The sequence below is a fragment of the Delphinus delphis genome, chromosome 9 (genome assembly GCF_949987515.2).
Source record: "Delphinus delphis chromosome 9, mDelDel1.2, whole genome shotgun sequence".
NCBI lineage: Eukaryota > Metazoa > Chordata > Mammalia > Artiodactyla > Delphinidae > Delphinus > Delphinus delphis.
Window position 1 is genome coordinate 45,812,804 of NC_082691.1, and position 24,889 is coordinate 45,837,692.

The 24,889-nt window shown below is 41.9% G+C and overlaps 1 protein-coding gene across 10 annotated transcripts in view; it reads left to right on the forward strand.

Moving 5' to 3' along the window:
- The window catches only part of ICA1 (islet cell autoantigen 1), a 145,647-nt gene that overhangs the window by 33,374 nt on the left and 87,384 nt on the right, over positions 1-24,889 (forward strand). For all 10 annotated transcript variants that reach the window (XM_060020457.1, XM_060020458.1, XM_060020462.1 and 7 more), the window contains exon 6: positions 1,901-2,099. In XM_060020457.1, coding sequence (XP_059876440.1) covers positions 1,901-2,099 — 199 coding nt within the window. The remainder of the gene's footprint in view (positions 1-1,900; positions 2,100-24,889) is intronic.

Below are 24,889 nucleotides of genomic sequence, written 5' to 3' on the forward strand. Positions count from 1 at the left end.
TCCATGTATACCTTTTTAAAAACGTCCATAGCATATTATTCCATTATCTGGGCATGCCATGATACGTTTAACCCAAGCCCTCTGTCCGCTAGTGTCCACTTCTACCTTTTCCTACTAAAGAATAGAACGTCTTTGGATTAGACCTTTAGGTGCTTTATTAATTATTCCCATTGGGTAGATTTTAGTGAATGGAAACGTGGGCCAGTCTTTCACTGAAGTTTGATGTTTCCGGTTATTGGATTTTTTCTTGGTCTAGACTCAGTCCCTTATACCACAAGTGAATGGGTTTTCACCTTTCTGATTTTATATGAAACAAGTTACAGAAAAAAATGAGGTGACTTTATATGCCTCTTTCTTTTCTTCAAGATCTGAACACCTATCATCATGTCATTATATCTTCAAAGGTTTCTAACTTTATAACAGTCAAAGAAATCAAGAATATTTTATTCACAAGACTCTGTTTCAGCCAGTTTAGGAAAATTGGCAAACTCTAAAGGAGGAGATAAAGGAGACCAGAAATGAACAGGATTCTTAGAGGAACAGCTGAGGACTCTTTCTTTAAATAGAAGTCTCCAATTTTATAAACCTTCATACCAGCATTTGTTTTACTGACTTATTTGGTAGTCATTGCTACAACAGCCCATTCAGTTTGATGAAAAGTGAGTATTAAATTTAATCCAATGGTGATAAAACACAAGCTTACTTTATGACACAACAATATGTTTTTGAAAACAGCCTGCAACATCTAGGTAGGATGATGTGAGCAAGCTATTTTTAGAGAAGTGCTGAATATTTAACAATGATGCTTTACAGATAAGAGGAAAACCAGAGAAAATAATACAAGGAATTTTTTTCTTTTAAACAGTTTATTGCCCCATCTATAATCTTAGAGTGCTCTGCATATGTCTTCAGACATTGATGGAGCTGCCAAGAGCTGACTTCAGCTCACTGGCACCACTTTTCCCTTCACCTTAACAAGTTTGCACTTAAATTGAGATGTAAATACTAATCTTTTATTTTTTGAACCTATGCCCCACAGCTTCATGGAGACTACTGTATTTTAAGAATATAATTCATCTGACATTACTCATTTGAGGGAGGAAGATGAAAGAAGCACTATCCTCCTTCCCCTCCCAAATAAATATTTTATCCAAAGTTTGATATGCATCAAACAATTTTTGCTGAATAAATAATGGTATGTTATGACCAATATTATAATTATTTTATACCCACTTCGTTGTATAATGTACATTCATTTCTGGTGTAGTATCCTGAAGTTTGTTTTTTTTTTAAAATAAGAATCAAATCACATAACCTATCTGAAAGTGCCTAACACAGTAGACCCTCAGTAAATGTACTTCTCCCACTTCCTAGACCATTTAAAGATGCTTCTGTTCGTACTTCATTCTCTGTGACTATTGAAGCAAGCAGCAGATGCCCTGGCCTTTGGAGAGTAATCCAGAATGGTCTAGACAGGGAGACCTCATCCTGCACACATCCATGCCTTCCCAAAGAGCCAGGCTTCAGGGAGGCAGAGGGCAGGGAGTGGCCAAGAAATGGGAAATAGTCATGCCTTGACCTTCCTCTGTTAACACAAGATTGGTTCCAGCTTTAAAGAAGTACTCTGCCCAGGCATGAGGCCACCCCCAACGATACTGATGGAGAGACTCCCCAGTGATAGTTAAGTAACAGTAATCTAAGGGATCAGCACATGGATAGTCATCTCTGGTTGACTCATCAGTTCACATACTTTTCAGTTATAGTTCAGCAAGTATTTCTGCAGCCTCGGCCATGTTTCAGGCACTATTCTAGGCTCATGAGTTTAAGACTGGTAAGCTCTCAAGGATTCAAATTGCTGGCCCTCTTAGTTTCACTATTGTGGCTTTACCCTCTTGTCTAGGTTGGCCTTGCGAAATCCTTTGTGTCGCTTTCACCAAGAAGTGGAGACTTTCCGGCATCGGGCCATCTCGGACACTTGGCTGACCGTGAACCGCATGGAGCAGTGCCGGACTGAATACAGAGGGGCGTTATTATGGATGAAGGACGTGTCCCAGGAGCTTGATCCAGACCTCTACAAGCAAATGGAGAAGTTCAGGAAGGTAGGAGATTTCATGAGGGTTAACAAAAGGGGTACCTGCTGGAAGGTAATGAGATGTGATTTGAATCCCTCTAGTAAAGAAGATGTAAATCAAAAGCACCAAGGATGCAATTAATCATTGCTGGTGTCTCTTTACGTGACAGAATACCAATTAATGTGATCTATAATTCTCTAAGGATAAGATAGAAGAGACAGCTGGAAATTGCTGGGATTTAGTAACTGGTTTTAATTAAAGTCAGATTTTCATGTAATGTGCACTTTTTGTAAGGCTGTCACTTGTAGATGCTTCTTCATGCATAACTAAAAATCAAGATTAGACCAAATGAAACCGGAAGGTAAGAACAGACTATTGGGGAAATCCTTTTTAATTGCTAATGAATATTAAAATTAATAGAGTAATAATGCGCCTTTGTTGCGTTTAGTTGTAGGATTAAATAATGTGGCATTGACTCCATCTGCAGCAGACCCTTCAGCTATTTGTATGGGCAAAATAGATAGCTGAGGAGATGGATATGCTCTTAAATTTCCCTGAAATGACTGGTGAGCAGCAGAGGAACAATGTTTCATTGTGTGTTTAAGTGTCCGTGTTCATTTAGCTGTTTGGAGATTTGGTCCTGCGAGGATACATTGCACCACTAGGTGGCAGTCATACACTGAATATTTATGAAAATGCAGCGAGATTTGTGTGTGTGTGTGTGTGTGTGTGTGTGTGTGTGTGTGTGTGTGTGTGTGTGTGTGTGTATAACCTTGGTAGGTCTTTGTTTGGTCGACTTGGATATATTTCAGGGTATGAAAGACCAAAAAATCAAGCAAATGTTAGGTTTGACATAATATTGTGTCAATTGTCTAACTCATTTCAAATGATCCATTTGTAATTGTGGTATTGCTTAAAATACCTAGATTTCTAAGTACATCATAGCAGAGCTGTGAATGGGAAACCCTGCTGGTGTGCAGGAGGTTAGATGTGTGGGATGTGGGAGGATGGGGGGAATGTGTGGAGAGGGGGAAAAGAGGGACCTTCTGTTGCTTAATAATAGGGTCACCAATTGTTGACCCAGGTATTAGATTGACACAAATTCTTTCAAAAGGCAAGTTTTACTTTGGTTTGTAATTTAGAGTCCATCTCTATGAAGGGACTCAGAGTCCATTTTCTTTCTGATCGTAGATGGCATTAGTGTGTTAGCAATATCCAATTCCTTAGTAAGGCAGGTTTCTGAGCTCATGGAAAATCGGAACTGAGAACTTCCCTAAAGATGAGCTAGTGAAACTCACTCATTCTATAAAAGAGAAAACCTTAGGCCCCAAAATAGTAAATAAAACTTTTCAAAGGTTGATCGCTAGATGTTGGCAAGCCCAGGCTACATTTGAAATTTCCTGACTTTTTAATCAGGCTGGTAATTTGGTTTGTCTTTGACACTTTATTTGGGGGTTGGAGGAGGATGGAGTGGAAAGGTTAAAAAAGGAAAGAGGAAACAAAAAACCCAACATTATCTGCAGGGTGTGATGCCAGTCACTCTCTATCTGTTACCTCATTTAAGCCTCACAATAACCAAGACACAGATTTTATTTTACAGAGGAGGAAAACGATACCTAAGTAACTAGCACAAGATCAGACAGGGAAATGAAAGTCAGAATCCTAGAAAATATGCATAATTTTTTCTTTAAGAGAGGAAAGGAAGGGAATTAAAGAACATACCTAAAATCGACGAAAGCATTTTCATAGTAACAACTCTCCTGTGATTTATTCATTCAACAAACATTTAGTGTGCATTTTCTATGTGCTAGGTAATAAAGTAAACATAAAATTATTTTGGAAGGCAGGAGAATTTCACGTGAAATTGTGTTTATTTGGTTTTGTTTTGAAGGGTGGTTACTAGCTGTGTAAGGATGAAATAAACCAAGCCCTTTGTCGTTCGGTTTGAATGTTGAAACATTACCCACTCTGTAGTGTCATCAATCTGTCGATTTTGGAAAATATGGGTTTTTTAAAAATAAAAAAAATCCTTTGCCATGCAGAAGTAGCTGAAGCAATGCCTTACTCCACAATCCCATGTGTGCTGGATTTAATTTAATAGCTGAACATGGTGTACTTAGAATTTAGAGAAATAATTTTTTAAAAGAAGTCTGTATTCAAGTGTATATTTGATTAGACTAGACTCTCCACAAGGACAGGGACACGGTTAGTTCTCTTTACTGCCACAATCCCAGGGCAAGCCCAGCACCTGGTCCAAGTTAGTACCCATATCAGATGGCCAGAAGCGAGCCATGGCATTTGAGTGCCAGATTCATGCCTTCTCACACCTGTAGAGCTTTCCCGCCACATGCAACTGACCTTACAATGTTTGGGAAATTGATATATACGGTTTTGCAGGTAAGAAGTAGCATTATTAGTTTGTGGCTTGCTGCCCTCTTTGGAATGAATTTAAATTGTGGAGGTTGCTATTTGCATGGAGTTCATAGCATGAATCTCAACTTTGAGTCAGCTTTAGTGTTTTGTCCCAGTGGGATTCCATTTTAAACAGAGTCCCCATTTATCTCTCAGGAAAGTGTTACTGAAATGTGTTTTCTGAGTCCTCTGGGAGAGTGGTCCAGCTCCTTTGGAGTCACCGTGGGAGGGGGAATTTAGTCTCCTCAGAGCCAGCTGCCTCCCTCACATTCTAACTGATGAATCCTGAACTAAATTCTCTTCTTTGGGTTCATACTTTCTGAGGAAACAACATTCTAATTCATACTTGGCAAGTGTGACACCCCGCCCCGGGCTGGTTGCAATCTTTAGTGTGCACTTATTCATTTATTCATTCATCCAGCAAATGATATTGAAGCCCACCTTGTGCCAGGCCACCTGCAGCGGGATACAGTAGTGAGTGAGCAGACACAGAGGCTGCCCTGCTGTCCCAGGCAGTCACTTGGAGACAGAGCAAGTAAACACGGTGTGGTAAGGTGAACCGTTGTCTCAGGTAGCACATGGTGCCACAGGAACACCCAGGGCGGGCTTCCTGGAGGAAGTGGCATCTAAACTAGCCCTGAAGGATGAGAGGGAAGGAGCAGGGCGGAGGGACTAGGGACAGCAGAGCAGAGTGCCAGTCTGAGGAAGCAACGTGGACAAAGGTCTTTAGGTGAAGGCAAACAGGATGAGATTAGCTCCTTTTAGATCCCTGCAACCAGAGTGTGAAAGGCAAAGGGGGTGGGGGGCAGATAAGCAGACCACAGCTGAAGGGACATCTCCCTGAGGGCCGAGGGGAATGAAGGGTGTTGAGAAGGGGAAGGGAATGATCCAATCTGTGTTCTCACAAGCTCGCTCAGATTTCAGTGGGGAGAAGGGATTGGAAGGGCCCAAACCTTGAGGCTGGGCGAGCCACAGACGAGACAGGGATACCCAGGGAATGAAGAGGGAAGTGGACCAGAGAGAAATAAATGTCCTGTTCTGACCTCCGCCAGACTCAGTAACAGCACCACATTAATTACAGAGCTCTTCATTCATTTTTAGAAATGAGCAGAATAAGTATAAATAAATGAAGAGCAAGATCAAATGTACTTTCACTTACAACCAAGGCATTTTTCCTAGTGTTTTCAAGATGCTAAGCAACTTTTTAAATAACATGCAGTGAGCATGACCGAAATGATGAATGAAAAACTTAAAATTAAACAAAGCAAATGATCTGGTTTCATTCTGGCACCCTTTGAGCACATGGACCCGATGACAGAGCTCTCGGTGGCAAGATTAGTAAGCATTTCTTTTCTTTTTTATTTTTTAAACATCTTTATTGGAGTATAATTGCTTTACAGTGGTGTGTTAGTTTCTGCTTTATAACAAAGTGAATCAGTTATATATATACATGTGTTCCCATATCTCTTCCCTCTTGCGTCTCCCTCCCTCCCACCCCTCTAGGTGGTCACAAAGCACCGAGCTGATCTCCCTGTGCTATGCGGCTGCTTCCCACTAGCTAGCTATTTTACGTTTGGTAGAAACTTTGTCACAGCTTACCCTTCCCCCTCCCCATATCCTCAAGTCCATGCTCTAGTAGGTCTGTGTCTTTATTCCCATCTTACCCCTAGGTTCTTCATGACATTTTTTTCCCTTAGATTCCATATATATGGAATCTAAGCATTTATTAAGTGCCTATCTTTGGGGATGGAAATACAAAGAGGTGGGAAAGCTTGATCTCAGCCCTCAAGAAGGACCCTGCTAGTCATCTGTTCCTTGTCAAAATTACCATGGTAAACAAGACACCTGGAGAGTGGGGCCGTGTGTAGCTCTTCTCCTGAAGACCAAATAATGGGAAATGGTGGATGCATTTAAATGGGCAGGGCTGGGCTGCTGTTGCCATTGGAAACGCTCCTGACAGTGTGATGCACCCCAGGAGGGAAATGGATGGGAGAGGAGGCCACAAAGTATTTTATGAGCAGTTACAACGTGTGATATATGTGCCCTTTGAAGGCAGAGTAAAAGGGTATAACTTAAAAATAGAAGTCAGCTTCTTGTAGCAGATTACATCAGCTTAAGTTGTGAGCTCACAGACGGGCTTTTGCAGCCTGATGCCCTTGAGAGGGTCCTCCTGGGGTCAGTTAAGTGTCTTGTTTTTCTTGAAAGTCAGAAATGGGATAGAGGGTAATTATTCTAAATGGGACAAAAGCTGTGCTAGGTGTAAGAAAATATTTCTGAATCCTCTAAAGTGATAATATGGAAATGTATATGTGGGCATTTGGATTAGTTGGAGTCCTTATAGACAAGGACAAGGGAACTGGCGTTTTAATGAGGGCCATTTATTAAGTGGCTTAATGAAATCCTACAGCATTTGTCTTGTGTTTCATCACCATAATTCAAAAGGGTATCAAAAAGGTATTGTAGGGAATGTGAAAGATCCACTGGTGTTCTCAGGCTTGTATCTATTTAAAAGAATGCTAGATTTTGGAGAGCTGTGAATTCGCTAGACATATTATCGAAGGGTATGTTACCGTGAGAAGGTTTGTTAACAAATGGTGGTGGCTTAATAGGTGCGGACATATTAGAGTCATCTGTCAGTGGTGTCCCTGTGTCCCCACTGAAGGTTTGGGTCTGTGGAGCTTGATCAAGGACTAGTAAACAGCAGTATTGACATCAGAGAGTTTTTTTTTCCTGTGGACAAAGACTTGGGTTAATTAATTTGACAGTATCATTAATTACTGCTGAAATCATTGGTCTTTGTCAGAGGTCGGGCTCTTTTAGCAATTGAGGGCAGGTCCCATGGGATCTGGAGATGCCAAGTAACGCAGGCGTGTCACTGCTCAGCCATCTCCCTGTACTGCAATAAAGGCCTTTCCTTTTTGCCTGAGCCATCCAGCTTTCAGGCTTAACCCAGTGTTCTGCCTCTGTTCAGGGCCAAGGGCGGGGCGGGGCTCCACCCAGCAAGTTGTGTTGAGCGAGTGTGGAAAATGTCAGGATTTGGTCCATACAGTAGACCAGCAGTAAGTATCTGTAAAGGCAGTACCTTGACTCCCAGGGCTTTGCCCAATTCATACATAAAAGCGGAGGGAGGATTTGACCCCTTATCTCTCTGTCTTTTCTGGTTCTAAAATTCTCTGCACTGGCTTGAGTCCTTTGATGAGGTGAAAGTTCCTTTTGTAAAACTAACACACACTAGCGTATCTGTTTCACAACCCTCCATCTTCATTTGTTGGTATTTGATGTGTGCTTGTTATTTGTTTTGGTTGTTTAACTAGGGTGCCTGTTTTTTGTGGTCCCCAAGAAGATTGAATCTAGCTGCTAGCCTCCACCCTTGCGTTGCTGTTTCTTTATACTACCTAAATGCCAAAAGAAAAACATGCTATTTTCACATGGCACGACGGGGAAGGGAACAGATCATTATGCCCTCGCTTTCATTTCTGAATTTTATGAGATGAGGCCTTTGCGGCCTTGTATGTCTTTATTGATTTTCTCCACTGAACTTGGTGAAGAGCAAAAATTCGTTTCAGGGTTAAGCCAAGACCATGTGGAAAAGCATGCATGAAACAGCTAATTCCTGCAGAGCTGATGGCTGGCTGGCTTCTGCTAGTGACTGGAAATAGAGAGGAGGAAGAAGCATGACCTCAGAGTGGGGTGGCGGTGTGCTCTGTTCCCAGCCCTGCCTACACCAGCTGTGACAGCTCCGATTGGGGTAATAAGCCGGTTGCAGTTTCTCCTCCACTCAAGGAGAGGGTAGGTACTAGATGATCACCAAGCTCTCTTCCAGCTGTAATATTTGTAGTTTTCCTCTAAATCGTTAAGCTCTAAAATCATTAAGCTCATCAGTAAAGAAGTATATACACTTGAGCAGGGCTAACGTGGCCTTTTTTACTTTTTTATTTATTTTTTTTTTGCGGTACACGGGCCTCTCACTGTTGTGGCCTCTCCCGTTGCGGAGCACAGGCTCCGGACGCGCAGGCTCAGCGGCCATGGCTCACGGGCCCAGCTGCTCCGCAGCATGTGGGATCTTCCCGGACCGGGGCACGAACCCGTGTCCCCTGCATCGGCAGGCGGACTCTCAACCACTGCGCCACCAGGGAAGCCCTAACGTGTCCTTTTGTGTAGTGTTTTCCTACTACAAGCAAGTTATGGTCTTGTTGCATTTGCTTGGGCCTTTTGCTGTTGCTCTAATCTTGGACTCTGGAAAACAAGAATGTTTCACTCCTAATTCTTGGGTAGAGGAGCGCTTGGCGTTTACAAAGTGTTAATATTTGTCTCTTATTTAGGTATTCATACTTTCGCGAGGGTCAGAAACCTGTGGCCCACGGGCCAGCTGCCTAATTTTGTAAGGTTTTTAGCGTTAACACAACCACGCCCATTCATTTACTTGTTTTCTGTGGCTTTCACCATTCCATGGCAGAGTCGAATAGTTAAGGACAGAGACTGTGGTCTGCAAAGCCAAAATATTTATGTGCTGCCCCTTTACAGAAAAGTGTTTGCTGTCCTCTAATTTATAAGCACCTCCAGTACATGTTGAAGATGGGTTTTTATCATAAAATGAACCATCTTAACCATTTTTAAGTGTCCAGTTCAGTAGTGTTAAGTATATTCATATTGTTGTACACAGATCTCCAGAACTTTTTCATCTTGAAAACCTGAAACTCTATACCCATTAAACAACCACCCTCCATTTTCCCCTCCCCCGGCCACTGGTAACTATCATTCTACTTTCTGTTTTTAGGAATTTGACTACTTTAGATTACCTCATATAAGTGGAATCATGCAGTATTTCTTTTTATGACTGGCTTATTTCACTTAGCATAATGTCCTCAAGGTTCATCCATGTCGTAGCATGTGGCAGTGTTTCCTTCCTTAAGGTTGAATAATCTATTGTATGTATACACCACATTTTATTTATCTGTTTATCTATCAGTGGACACATTTGGGTTGCTTCCATCCCTTGGCTATTGTAAATAAGGCTGCTACGAACATTGGTGTGCAAATAACTCTTCAAGACCCTGCTTTTAATTCCAAATACATAATAAACAAATATAGTTTCTTTTTAGTGTTATAATCTCTCTTTAGTGTTTTATTTAATCCTGCCATTGAATAAAATTGAGACTCAGGCTATGCAAGCAAGGAGTCATTTGATTTTGATGTTATCATCTTGGAAGATACTGTCTGCACATCCTAATTCATAATTCAGGGACTTCCTTGGTGGCGCAGTGGTTAAGAATCCTCCTGCCAATGCAGGGGACATGGGTTCGATCCCTGGTCTGGGAAGATCCCATATGCCACGGAGCAACTAAGCCCGTGAGCCACAACTACTGAGCCCCCGTGCCACAACTACTGAAGCCTGTGCGCCTAGAGCCTGTTCTCCACAACAAGAGAAGCCACCACAATGAGAGGCCTGCGCACCACAATGAAGAGTAACCCCCATTCGCTGCAACTAGAGAAAGCCCTCGCGCAGCAATGAAGACCCAGTGCAGCCAACATAATAATAATAATACACTTATTTAAAAAAATAATTCATAATTCATATTGTCTAATTTCTATAAGAATGGTAAATATTTGGACTGTTAAAAAAATAAACGTATGTAATACCGTAAAAGCTAACGTGTCAGCTTAAAGTAGATTTTTTTCCCTCTGTCTTGAGAGAAGTATAAAATCTTTGCATATGGCATTTCTCTAACTGTTTGAAGGAAAAGCTTGCTTAACTTTCAAGTTTCAGAATGGACTCTGGGCAAAAGTTCATTATCAAAGTGTGAACTGATCCAGTCCAAAGATAGTTTTCCTTTTGCAAGATTGTCTGGCTTTTCTTCCTAAGACTTACATGTCTTGGATGGCATATGCAAGCCTGGTCTGTAGAATTTCATGCATGATAATATACAAAACATACAGATTTTACTGAGTAGAACCATCAGGTTCCAGATCGAAATCTTATAACCATGGCTTTCTCAGTGCCTCAGCAGCTAGAATCTCTCGGATGAATTCATTATTTCCATGTTTCATCACATTGTGTTTTTGGCTTCAGGTTCGGGGGGTGGCTGGTGCCCATGACACCCTCCCCCCTTCTTGAAACCACAGACTATTCCATCTGCCTCTGTCTCCTTTTGGTAGCTCCTGGAGAAGATGTCATTTTAGATTATGGTTTAATGGAAAATTACTGTATTCAAGTAGTATGATATACTACTTACTGTCTCTATAGTTTGTCTCCAAGTCTGTCATGTCAGTATATCCCTCTAGATTACCCTGTTCCTTTTGGTTAACAGCTCAAATATCATCTTTCCCAGCTAGTCCTCTTATTCCCTCATGGTAACTTGGTTGCAATTTTTACCATCTTCAAGAATTTAGTATAAAAGAAGACAGTTGCACCCTGGTGGGTTAACTTAACACCCTCTTTTTAAATGTTTATGCTTTAGGGATCTATTCCACTATGCTATTATTCTTATTTTACAAAATGGTGGTTTACTTAGACACACAAAATAGAATGTGGATTTTATTTAATTTCAAACAGGAGCAATGTATCTACTATTGCCTGAATGCCAATAGCTTTATAGCACTGTAAGTTACTTTTATTAGAGTTAAGAGGAATTTTCTTCAAATACATTCTTCTTTCCAACCAGACTTTTCAGTGACAGAAAAAAATAATGATTTGATGGTTGTCTAAACTGTCACTTTTACATCTAACTGGATTTATAAATTGGCTATGGAGGGTTCATATTTCAGAAAGAAAGCTCTGAATCACAATCGCTTTACGAAAACACCTGGGTTCTGTGTTAGTTTGTCATCAAGGTATATTGAAAGAATTTGAATACCACTTTTTAAACGATTGAATTATTTTTGTGAACCCCTAATAAAGCATTCCTGACAAGATTTATCCGAGCAGTATTGGCCCCATAATGGAGTCATAGACTGTCAGTGGTTTCACAGGTTTTCCTGTCTGTCAGTAAAACTCAGAATCTCCTTCATCTCAAGTCCAAGTCCATCCACACCTCAGTGTTTGAACAATCAAAAGAATGAGTCAGTAGAAAACTGGTATTTTCCATTCACAGTTCTGAGATTTTAAAAGAAAAAAAAAAAAAGGTATTTGATGATTCCTTGATTTCTAGGGAACAGATGTAATTTTAATCTCGGAGGGAAATTAGCCAGGGAGGCCCTCATGTGACCCAGTATATGACCTGGGCATAGTAGCTCTGCTCACTAAAGCGTGCGTGATTCAGCTCACTCCTCTCAGAAGGCTTCCCTTTGCCTCCTTTAATGAATTTTTAGTAAAAGTAAAACCTTAAACAGAAAGCATCAAAGTGTATGTGCTTACCCTTCAGGCATAAAACTTTTCAGGACAGTTCCGGGTATAAGAGTATTATCCCAAGTGAAAAAATTCTGTTTCCTATTCAACAATTATCCCACACTTAATCATTACACAAGATAAATGAAACTCATATTTAGGAGCCCTAAAATCTTACACTGGCCAATTTTACATGGACTCAGGGAGCCCTAAGAAGAAGCGGGCCCTTGAAAGGCCATTGGTATAACTTTGAAATGAAATTCCCACATGCATTAATCAGGCTTCTGTTGTTCTCATCAAATGAAATATGATTTTAGGGCTTGGTAACACTTCACAGTTGATTGGCTCTTTCTATCCAACTACCCATCTATCTGTCCATCCATCTATTTAAATTCACTCCCCAGCTGTGATTCTGAGACAACCATTGTCATTTAGATGCTGATTCCTTACTGTGGTTCTTCTGGTGACGGCTGACATTGGAATAAGGGATACTACTCAAGATAGATTAATTATATAAACAAATTGAGGGATGGGTTTTGTTTTTTTTTTTTCTGCTTTGTTCTTTTAAATCTTTTTTTTTTTTCCCCTGGGCCTGTAGAGATGGGACTCTGCATTCTTATGAGCAAAAATAGTTCATGGGTATTAGTTCATGTTCTGAGAGGTCCAGGCAGAGACTTGAAAAATACCCACATCTAGGGAGGAAGAACCATATGGAAAGCCCATAGATGAATGCATGGGAAATAAATGGAGAAATTTCTCAAATAGACAGAAAGCTGAAAAGAAGTTAGTGGAGTAAAATATATTACATTTAGAATCTTGTTCCCTTTCCATTTTTTTTTTTTTGTCTTAAATTAGGGAAAGAAAGATACAGGAGAACCTGGCAATAGTAATTGCTTCTGGGGCAGGGGACTAGATTAGAGAGGGGTTGAGAGGAGTTAAGCAGAAATGAGAATGAGGTTGGAGTTTTACTATATTCCTTTTTGTGCCTTTTAAATTTTGTGCCATGTGCATGTGTTATCCTTAAAAGAATATGTATAAAAATAATGAGAATAAATGAGATTAGAGTGGGAACAGATAAGATTTGGTAGAAGGAAAGGGATAATGACAGAAAACTCTCCTAATTTGACAAAAATGAGGAGGGTTTTTTTGGTTTGTTTTTAATAATAATAAAGGGAAGAGAGAAGACAGGCATTAGAGGCAAAGATGGGAAGCTGAGTTCCAAAGGTGATATCATACAGGCAGCCAGATGGAGGAGGTTGGAGGGTGAAGTCATTTTCGAAAGCCGTCAGCAGGGAGAGTCATGTGAGGTGGCCAAGTCACCAAGGAATAAAAGGATCAAAAACAACGCCCGAGGGAAAACCACCAAAATCAAGAAAGATGAGAAAGTTTCCTTTAAAAGCCTTCACTGTTCTAAGAGAACTGGAATACGCAGCTATGCTTCTCCTCAAGGGACTGGGAAAAGGTGAAGAAGTAGAAAAATAACTTTTTCCATCCCCCCTCAATTGCGTCCTAGAAGGAATGAATTCTGTGTTTTGCACCAAGTGAGAATTTAGAGAAAATCCTTTCCCAAAGATGAATCAAAGGGGGAGAGGACCGCTATTTCAGAGGGGATTGTCTTCACATTTTCCACCCATGCTGGGGCCTTTGAGTTGGGTTGCAGCATCTATAGGTTGATATTTGATCTCTTACCTTGGGGGTTTTCTGCTGCCTTCAATGACTTGTTCTGTGTTCGTCATCCACTTCTAATTCTCATTCATGCTACTTAACAGGCTCAGAGAAAAATTTTCCCTATAGCGCCTCCCCACTCTCTTCTCTAAATCTAGCAATTTTATCAGTTCCTTTTTACTGGTAGTCTTCCAGGTTTTAGAAACTAAACCAAGAGTATTTATGTTTGTCATTAAAACTTCTTAAGAAGTAAAATCAATTGCCATAAGTCAACCTACATCCCTTTGGCTTCCTATTATTTATTTATTCCTAGTTTATTTTTCATATTCTCACAAGGGTGTTCTGCTGCTCAAGTGTAGAAAAAGATGGAAATACATGCAGATTCTAAACCACACATATTTTTGTGCACACATTATGGACTGGGCTCCCACTCACAAAGTATACAGGTCAAAATCAGATACAACAGGGAAGGCGTAAGGACATAGTCACTCCCAGCGTTTCCAGAGGCTGCAGAGCATACTCAGGTTTCACTGGAATTTTATCATGGTCACCATAAATCAAGTGTTTTAGAATAAGAAGTTGAAACACATCTTTAATTTTAAAGCTTTCCATATCTTCCTCATCCAGGCTGTGTAGGCGATACTTCCTCACCCTCCTTCCCCAAGCGCTGCCAGGAAAAGCCAGTGATTTGTAAATTGAAGCTATGTCAGCAAAAGCATTTATTGCTACTTATTATCCGGGCCTCCGTCTGCTTTTAATTTTAATTCTGTGCTGAAAGAACTAGCTTTGCCTTAAAAAAATGTTTGCACATCTTCCACTTTATAATGAAAAGATAACAACTAAAAGTAGTGATGTGAAGCCAGACAATGGTTAGGTTTCCTAAGTTAGCCTCCCTCTTTCCCATCTGTAGTGTATTTTAGGTTTGGGCAAACCTCTTGTATACTGTATCGACCTACTTGTCACTCTTCTCTCCCTGGCATGTTCCCATTTCCCCCACCATTTTGCAATTTCAGCTAATAAATCATGTAAGTAAAGTAGACATTAAGAAATTGATGTTAGGAAAGAGGGTTTTGAAAATGAAATGAAGACTTGATTGACTTTTTCACTTATTCTTCCATCAAGAAAATGAGAACAACCAATTTCAAGAGAATGTTAAATATGAGTTGTGCAAAAGTCAAAGTACTGTTCATTTCTTGTTTAAAGCTATCGTTTTCATGATATAAAAGCACAGCAGATATTTAAGCTCCATATTGGACAATATGATAGGTTTATTTATGTTAAGATAATTAACATATTTGAATTTTTTCCCAGCCTAGGGTTTTTCTTAGCATTCTGTCTTACAGATAAGATGTAGCAGCAACTTAAATATGTATACAGTGCAGGATATTTCTGATTAAATATTTGTAAGGTGTCTTCAGTTTACAAAGCTGTTTCATATTCATTACTTCATTGGAGCTACACAACTCTTCAGTGAGGGCATGGATTCTTTGTCCTGTTTCACAGCTAAGACCACTGAGGCGCCATGGGTCTGACTGACTTGCCCGTAGCCACATGTGTGAGTCAGTGTTCGACCCACGTCCTCTGACTCCACAGTCAGTGATCTTCCCACCACCTCTGCCTTGAGTTCCTCCCAAATCCGACAAATGGATCCCTATGTAGTGCTTAGTCGCTGTGGGAGAAAATGTTTCTGTGGTGGAAGAGACCCAGCCTCACATTAAAGTAGCAGCTACCTCTTCCAGCACGTTCCACATCTTCTGTTCTCATTTTCTCTGATCCCAAGGGCTCATTTTTACCAGTACCTTAAGGAGTTGTTCAGATTTTTTTTTACTTCTCACCAAGCCAGCCCATCAATCTGTCTGCCTTCTGAACATCTAGTCATGTTCTGTGTTTGGCTTTTAGCGTTTCTCCCGTTCCGTCTTATCCTGTGAGTGCAATTTTCAGTAAAATGGCTGGTGTCTCCACATGGGTTCCTTGGGGCCAGGCGCCTGAATCCCACAGCAGTATACTTTCTAGAGCCCCCAAGCCTGAACACATGGTATAAGGCTCAAGGATGGAAAGCTGACATCACAAAGGCCAGCAGCCAGCCAAGGATCCTGTGTATCAGCTTGTAGGTTTAAAGCCAGTACGCTACAGAAAGATTAGTACTCATAAGAGAAGAGTAACAGAGACGCTACAACAAATAGGCACAGAAAGATAGGTGGCCTCCTGCCACATTTTCAGTAAAGGACATTTTCCTACATACCCAACTAACCCTGAGTTAGGGCCTCTCTGACCTGTGTTGTGTATAAGAATCCTCTGAGAAGTGAATTGGACATGGAGAATCCTGGGTCCCACCTAAGGATTCTGATTCAGGAAGCTGGAGGTGGGATCCAAGAGTCTGATTTTTTTTTTTTTTTTGGCTGCGTTGGGTCTTCGTTGCTGCACGCGGGCTTTCTCTAGTTGCAGTGAGCAGGGGATAATCTTCCTTGCGGTGCGCGGGCTTCTCATTGCGGTGGCTTCTCTTGTTGTGGAGCACAGGCTCTAGGCGCACACGCTTCAGTAGTTGTGGCGCACGGGCTCAGTAGTTGTGGCTTGTGGGCTCTAGAGCTCAGGCTCAGTAGTTGTGGCACATGGGCTTTGTTGCTCCGCAGCATGTGGGACCTTCCTGGACCAGGGATCGAACCCATGTCCTCTACATTGGCAGGCAGACTCTTAACCACTGAGCCACCAGGGAAGTCCTGAGTCTGATTTTTAATGAGTTTCCAAGGTGATTTCCTTGCCTGGGGTCCATGGATCACACCTTGAGACATATTTTCCCAGCACACCACTGTGGAATAACTGATGCTCCAATGATGAGTGACCCATCAAAAAAGGTGATTTTGCTCTGTTTAACAAGACAAGATATCCCTGAAGACAGGTGTCGAATGTATGAAGATTTCTTATTTTTAAAGTTGTTTTAAAAAATAAAGTTGAATTATATGGAAAAGTCACTTAAATGAAACCTCCCAAATTCTACTATCCTAAGCATTATGGTGCTTTTTGGTACTCATCATAAATGTTTGCTTAAACCCTAGAGCCTAGAGATTTGTATATCACAGACACTCAAATACACTTACTTTGCTCATCTACAATCAGTATTAACCTTGCTGGGCTTCCCTGGTGGCGCAGTGGTTGAGAGTCCGCCTGCCAATGCAGGGGACACGGGTTCGGGCCCTGGTCCGGGAAGATCCCACGTGCCGCGGAGCACCTAGGCCCGTGCGCCACAACTACTGAGCCTGCGCTCTGGAGCCCGTGGGCCACAACTACCGAAGCCCACGCGCCTAGGGCCTGTGGTCTGTGACAAGAGAAGCCGCCGCAATGAAAGCCCGCACACAGCAACAAAGACCCAACGCAGCCATAAATAAATAAATAAAAAGTAAGAAGAAAAAAATATTAACCTTGCTAATTAAATCTCTCTCCGGTTTCAACTAAACTTTCCTTAGTGCTCTTCTGGTTGACTCAGAAAACTGAAAGAGCTGGGACGGAGCCTCAGGTTAGTTAATATCTAGAGTTGATTACTCAGGATCATGCTGCTTTGTGAGCATGTAGCAAACAGTTCCGAGAATTAATTTACACACGTTAACTACAGGGAATTTTCCAGGAGTAATCTGGCACTGTTAGTGTCCCGATATGCACGTTAAAAAAAAAAAAAAAAAAAGCCTGCAGCATCACAAATAAATCCTCCCCCTCTGCATCCTTCCTCGCTCATGTGGCTTGACTATTGCCTGTAGCTGGTCTGTCCTCTTAGGAATAGATCAGCCTGAGACAGAGAAGTGTCCGGCACCGGGTCCTGCAACACTGCCGTCGTTTGCCTCTGTGGTTTGTTACAGCTAACATTGTTCATGAGCAATGACGTCCTGGCTTTGAGTTACTTCCTGCAGTGAGTACCAAGATGTTGAGAAAGAGTCACGGATGGTGTGAAAACAGAATTTCTCGTTTGTCCCAGAATGACATCCTGTGCTTGTGGGGATGCGTTAGAGGCTGTGAAATCAAAAATGAAGAACTTCAGGAACAGAGTGCTTTGACATTTCTTGACAGACGTGCAGACACTCTTGAATAGGACAACAGAAACTTTGAAGTTGAATGTATCAGTAGAAATGATGACAAAATTAGCAAATATATTACTAAACGTTTATCTTGTGCCAGCTACTATTCTAAGTATTTTATATGAATATGCTCACCAGAATTCTCTAGAGGGTAGATACTATGATCCCCTCTTCGTGGATGAGGATTCTGAAGTTTAAGGAGGTTAAGTAACTTCCTCATTGTCACACTGAATGTGGCAAGGCCAGGTGGGAAGGGGTTGTCACATGTATCCATACATCTTATTTTCTAGACCCAAAGCAGCTTCTTTCTGAGCATGTGTGGTGGGGACTTCTGGAGACTTGTCAGTTAAATGAGGTTAAATAGCCTCTCTTGCTTCAGTTTAAATGTTGAATCCGTTCAAAATTCTGCTTCCTGTTAGCACTGGTTGAAATAGTCCCTTTTGGGATGCTCTTTTAGACGTTCACCCCCTCCCCTTATCCTGCCCTGGAGGGCGTTGGCTGACTGTGTCCTGGAGGGGCCAAGGGAGATGGTGTCCTTGAAGCCCGTGGCTGGGTTAACGCCTGGTCTCTTTCCTCTGCTCTGGCAACGTTCCAGGAGCCTTAGCCACCTTCCCCTGATGAATCACCCTAATGGCAACTCAGACTACGTTAGGCTCCAGTTTGGCCCCAGTTGGAGCCAAGAACACTCCCCGGAAGGAACGCTAATCAGCTCCCTTAACCACCTTCCTTTTCCTTCCACAGGGCATATGAGATCCTCTGGATTTCTTCTTTTCCACACCCTGAGAGCCCAGGGAGATACTAGGGAGCTGAATTCAGCCCTCCATTGTCAACTGCATTCATTGCTTTACTTTGATGCAGCTGACCTTATTTAGATTACAGACAGGCTTGAGAGGTAACCGTCTTGCAAATTCCCAAGCAGGTGGTGGGGCAGACCACATTCTACCTTTAGTTTTTCCCTCAGTGCTTTCCCTCCCTGGAACAAAGTTGGGCCCCCTGTGTCACTGCACACTTCCCTGATGGACCGCCCAGCCAGAGAGGATGGGCAGGCTTTCTCCCTTCCAACCACAAGAAAAATATGATCAAGTCCACCTACTAAAGTGGGAGAGAAAAACTGTGTAGTGCTTTATTGCCTAGCAAAGTGAATTTCAAACTTGTTATCTTGCTGCAGCTTGAAAACCTCATTTGGTCTGTCAGGAGCTGGAAAGTACCACTTTCTCTCTGTATTTCTCTGGTAACAGTCCAAATGAACAGCCTCCCACAGATCCCAGGCAGATCTGTGCCCCAGGCTGACAATGGAGAAGGTCAGGTACATGGACAGGCAAACAGAAAAGCACACTGACTATTTCCAAAAAAGATTAATTTCCCACAACTGGAACATACGCTATGTAGGCTTTCATCCACTATACTCACTGACCATGAAAGTGAAGGAAATTTGTGATTTTTTGCATTGATAGAAAGGAACAGTGATAAAAAGAAATCAGACATGAAACACTGCACTTTAGTCCAGAAGAAATCTGCAGTTACAAAAGTAGAAGCCAATGCTATCAGCAGATTTCCTGAAAAATAACAATTAACAGTGAGAAAGTAGAAAAGCGTGACAAACCATGAAGGTATACTGGTTAACTGGACACATAGCAGAGGGGCCCAGCATCTCCAGCTGAAACTCAACCAGTATTCCCAACTGTGGCTTAAATCTTCGTGAAACTCTTGCATTACGTCCAAGAATCTAAAATGGCCTTAAGTAGACAACTGTATTAAATCCAGTTTCCTGTATCCATGTGTTCTTTCAGAACCTTTTACATTATACCTCATCAGTTTCATCTCTCTGATTCTCCTCAAAACCCCTTTTGTATTTATCAACCTTCACATGGCAAGTGCAGCATCCTACTTCCCTGCCCTTCCTGGTTGTATCATCCAAAGAGAAAGTCTCTTCCTTGACTTCCTTCCTGTCAATTTATGGGCACTCCCTTCCCTAAGCCTGGCTTAAAACCCAGAACTTCCAGGAATTCACTTTTAGGTTAATATGCTCCTTTGTAATGGTTCTAATGTAGTATTTTGTACTTGTTCTGATGTATTTTTCTTTCCTTCAGATATGCTAAAGGCTCTCAAAGACGTTAAAGAGACTTACCTCCATGTCACCTCCAAACAGGACACTGTGCTTTATCTCAAATATTTAGCAAATCCTTTTCACTTGCCCTGCTTTCTTAATTTATTTTTATCTACAGAGTATGGTGGGAGGGTCAGATTGGATTAAAATATTTCTAACCTTATTTCTACTTCATTCTGGTTTTGTAACATTTTTGTCAAAACACTGAATATCTGTTTCTGACTGCAAATGAAAGCATGTATCTTCTTTATAAAAGAGAAATCTGTAGTTAGGAAGAGCTTGTTTTTGAATGTGTATAGGTGGCTTACAGTCACCCAAACATGAGGCCTTTGTGATGAGTGATGGCGGCTTCATATAACTGAGCTTAAACTATTCGTTTGTTTTTTGAGCCATGACTATGTGCTCGGTTCTAGATATGCAAGATGAGCTGTGAGGGGAGTGATGGTTAACACATCCTGGGCCAGGCCCTGGGCCAAGAAATTTTGCATGCATTACTTTACTAGGCTTCTCAACAATTCTGTGAAATGGCCAGTATTAAAAACCCCACTTTACCTTTTGGGGTAGGATACAGCCTGAATCTGTAATGAGATGTTTTTGTGTGCCTCCCCTTAAAACATTAAGAGGTAAGGAGATGGGAAGGAGTTCTTTCTGCCTTGACTAGAACAGCAGAGGACAGGGTAGAAGGGTTTGTAAAGGAGGGAGGATCGGGGAGACTGGATCAGGGGAGAGCAAGTCCAGAGCAGGACTTGTAGATGTGAAGCGATAGCTCATCACTGTTTGCTTTCTTGTCGCCAAGGAATCAAGCACACACAAAATAAGCAGTGTTACTACCTTTCCACCTGTTCCCTGACACTTGGCTTTCTCTGTAGCTGCTTCTCTATCGAGGAGGTGTATCAGCTAGACACTGGGGACAGAGTAGGGTTGCAGGGTCCCTACCCTGAAGAGGTTTCCAGACAGTCGGGAAGAAAAGTGGACACACACATGATTCAAACCAGTGCAGGGAACTATACCCAAAGTCTCGGAAATAGAGGAGAAATGATTAACTTCTCAGCTATTCACTCTTCTGCTTCTTCTGGTACATTTCCTTTCTCCTTCCCTCATCCCGCTGACTGGTGCCTTTTCTGTCTCGAACTGACTAACAGGGCAATTCCTCAAAATCTTCATCAGGTCCTCTGTTCACCCTGCTCACATTCTTTAAGCAACCTGACCAGCTCTCATGACTTCAGTTCCACAATCTCAGTGTGGACTGCAAGATCTCTCTCTGTTGAAGCCTGATTTCTCACTTAAGATATATGAGAACTTCGGGGAAACACTCAGGTCTCCTCACAGGCCACACTACAGTGTCCCAACTACTCAACATGACATTGCCGGCTCTCGACTTCCAGTCTCCTCCCCAGACAGGCCTTTTGTTTTTTATTTTTTTACAACTTACCACATTTGTTGACTGGCCCTACCAGAGTCTTCTAGGCCCCAAACTCAAAACCTGACTCATTCCCAAGTGTCATCCCCTTTGTCCTGTCAGCCATCATATCCTGCTTAGAATCCCGTCAAAAGTCTCCTTGTATTGGTCCCTTCCTCTTGCTTCTCATTGTGGCCACCCAGTCTTGGACTTTCATCACCTGGGGCTTTAATGAAAGATCTCCTAACAGATGTATCTGTCTGTCTGTCTGTCTGTCTGTCTGTCTCTCTCTCTCTCCCTCTCACACACACACACACACACACACACACACACACACACACTGAACCGAAATTATAGCTTCTCTGAACAGCGGTCTTGTCATGCTGCGTCTCTGCTTAAGGATCTCCTGTGGTTATCTGTTAGTCTCCCAACCCTCTGTGTTCTCCATGACTGTGCCCACTTTGTCTACCCAGTGCTGGCCCACACTCCCTCAGAGTAAAACTGAAGCTCTTCAGGCTGTATTATCAGACCAGGTTGCAGCACTACTTGGTGATAAAGATCCTGAAGAAATTATTCGTGTAGGGAGAGTCCTAAGGGAGCTGAGAAGCATCCCCCCTTTCTGTAGATTTTAAAGCAGTAAGAGGTAGACGTGTTTGGATGTTTTAGATGTGATGTGGGAGCCAATGGATGATCTTGCTGTGTCCCCTTTAGATCTAAGTGTGTATCTGTCCACATGAGAGTTGCAGTTTTTCTAGTGAAGAGATCTGGAAAGCCTTTAACATTTAAGCCGAAGAGGTAAGTACTCCATTAACCTTATCTGGCTGCATCGTTTCCACTTAATAATGAGATGTGCATGTTTCCTCTAGATCGGGCCCAGTACACCCTATGAGGAACTTGTGTTAGATTTGTGACTCCAATTGGTAGCCTTTACTGTTTTTTTCCAACCTCTGCTTCAATTAGAAATCATGTTCCTTTTTCATGTATTCTGTCAAGCATTTTTATATACCTGTTTGTGCATTAGTTGAGAATCCCTTGTCATTTAGAGAATAATTCTTTTTCTCAAAAGCACTTGACAACATTGCTGTTACTCATCGTCTTCCTGTGAATCAGACCAGCAAGCCCTACCTTGTCCTTTTCACGTCATATGGCCTTCCCTCTCTAAAGGCAGAGTTTTTCCTTGAAACACTGGTCAGAATTCTGGTACCCTTCTCACCAATCTCCTAGAAAAAGTCTCCCAAAGGGACAGACTGACCATTCTATGAAGAACAGAAGCTACAAAATTAATGGGAATGTTGATTCAAGGAAGGAATCAGGTTTTTAAAAGGAGATGTTTTAAGATTCATTTCAGCATGGGTGCCTAGATGTTTCCCTTCTCTGTGGCAATATTTGTGTGTTTTTTTTACCATTTCGCTTTGATTCTGGAGCAAAAAGTTACACTTACAAAGAAAGCACTCACTTCAAAGATAAATCAACTGACTATATGTCAGCAGAAACTCTAGGCTTACTTTTCATTCTTTGATCTTCCTTCAGTGATTTCACTGACCAATTATTGAGTGACCCTGTTGGAACAGTTATACAGTTTAGTTGGGGAGATAAGACATACACTCATCAGAGAGAGAGAATATGTGTGATGGCTTAGTGTTCAGATGAGTAGTAGAGTCCATGTACGGCATTTCCCTAGATTTCTATCGTCCCAGAACTTCATGGGGACATGAAGTTCCATCTAATTTGGAAGAACTTGCCACTATATTCTAAACTAAATGTATTTCTATCATAGTTAAAATTGCATAAGCCAGATGCAGGAAGGATCTCTAATAATAACTACTCACACTCTGAGCATTCCATTTTCTTCATCTTCCACTTTTTAAGTCACAGCCTGTGTGCTATGAGAGAGGCATTGTAAGGAGGGAAGCAGAGATTTCCAGAGTTTGGTTCACACGTGGTCACATCAGAGAGCCTGACACAACTGGGCATAGACCTACCTTCCTGCTGACTCCAAATCTAGTGTCCCTTTCAGCCCCAGCTTGACTTAGTAGAGAGCTGGTTTCGAGACCAGTCATACCAGCCAAACTTTCTGGCCGGAAGACAGCAGGAAATAAGCTTGAAGTTACTGCTGGATACTAAGGCTCTGCTTACGTTTAGGGAAGATAACAAGAAAAAACAAGCATTATAATGACTACCCTCATACAGGAAAGCTAGAGATACTGCCATGTTTTGGAGAGATGGTGTGTGTGTTTGTGTGTGTCTCTGTGTGTCGTGTGTCTGTGTGTAAGAGCACACACGCAACACATGCATGCTCAAAACCAGCAGTGTGTCTGCTTCTAAGATTTTTCCTGCCTGTCTTTCCACCACTAAACCTCGGTTGGAAGTCATGGGCTAGGTTTGCGCTGTACTTCTGCAGGATACTTTAATCCAGCAGCTCTCCTCCAAGTCAGCACCTTACAGCACCTTCCTCATTGTTGCAAAATAATCCCCCGGTTTCTTTGTGCTCTGCTTTAGAAGTTTTCATCCTCCACTTGGTGTAACTCATTCTCCAAACATGTGTCAGTTTCCTCCCACACTGATGCTAGGCAACCTTGAGGGCACACAGCTTAATAAGAGACAGCAATTTCAAGAAAAACAAATCATAGATTTATGTAAGTAATAGGTATAAACGTGTAGATATCAACATGTAACATTCCCCCAAGGCATTTCCTGGCTATCTGGCCATCTCATGACATGGTACTATTTTACATAAATTGGACAAGCTGGCTTGCCTTACTCTTCACAAGCTTACATTAATACTGTCATTCAATCCATTGTAATGAAAGAGGAAGAGCAATACTTCAGTTAGCAGGTGCCTCTAGGTGTTAGCATTCGCCCATTCGGCAAATCTTTTGAGCCCCTACTCTGTACACAGCCCTAGGGATCCAGTGCTGAGCCACACAGACATGATCCCTGCCCTGGGGGTGGATCTAATAGGGAGATAGGCATGCAGTAACTATTTCATATAGAGGAATATGGAATTTAAAATCATGACATATTCCATGAAAGAATCGACAGGATTGGAATACAGAGCCCACACAAAGGGACTGGTCTTGGTAGGAAGATGAAAGAGGGAAAGGGTGGGTGTAAATGATGGAAAGATTGTGGATATGATAATAGGAAAATTAGGGAGTTCCCATATGGTAGCTCCAGTTTCCTTGAAGTATCAGGAATAGATATCCCCTGAGAATAAAGGGAAAAAAGAAGAATTGGGTTTAAGAAAACAGGCAAAGGCATGATATATTTCACTAAAGAAACATTTACTGGCATGAGTGCCTGAATGAGGGTAGTCATCAGGGCCACTGTGTACAGCTGTGCAGGCATTGCACAAGGTTGCCATACCTCAGAGGGGAACTGTTCACATCATAAACATCATAGATTTATATATTTGTTATGGCAAGTTTCTGGCAGATGCCAGTAAATTACCTTGTTCTTGCAAAATCAAGATACCACCACAGCTTTCTGACAGAGAAGCCAAGTGTCTTGAGGAAGGGATGTCTTGTTCTAATTCACACACAGGCACCGCGTGAGATACCTGTATTGTTACTCATGCAGTTACAAGATAATACCTCTCTGCCCCAGTGGTTGATTTTTCTTCAGCAGCACACATGTTGCTGCAGGCACAGACATGGAGAAGATAGGAGATCGGTTCTGCTCATAGTTGGTTCCTCCCATGGTTGGAGTTCTCTAGGAAGTTCTGACATGAGTAGAAACAAGAAGTGCCAAAGTAGCCAAAGAGTGTTTGAGATGATGCCCATACAATCCAAGCTAGACAAAGAGGAAAGTGAGGGCAGAGGTCAGTGGATTTGAAGCATCAATGAG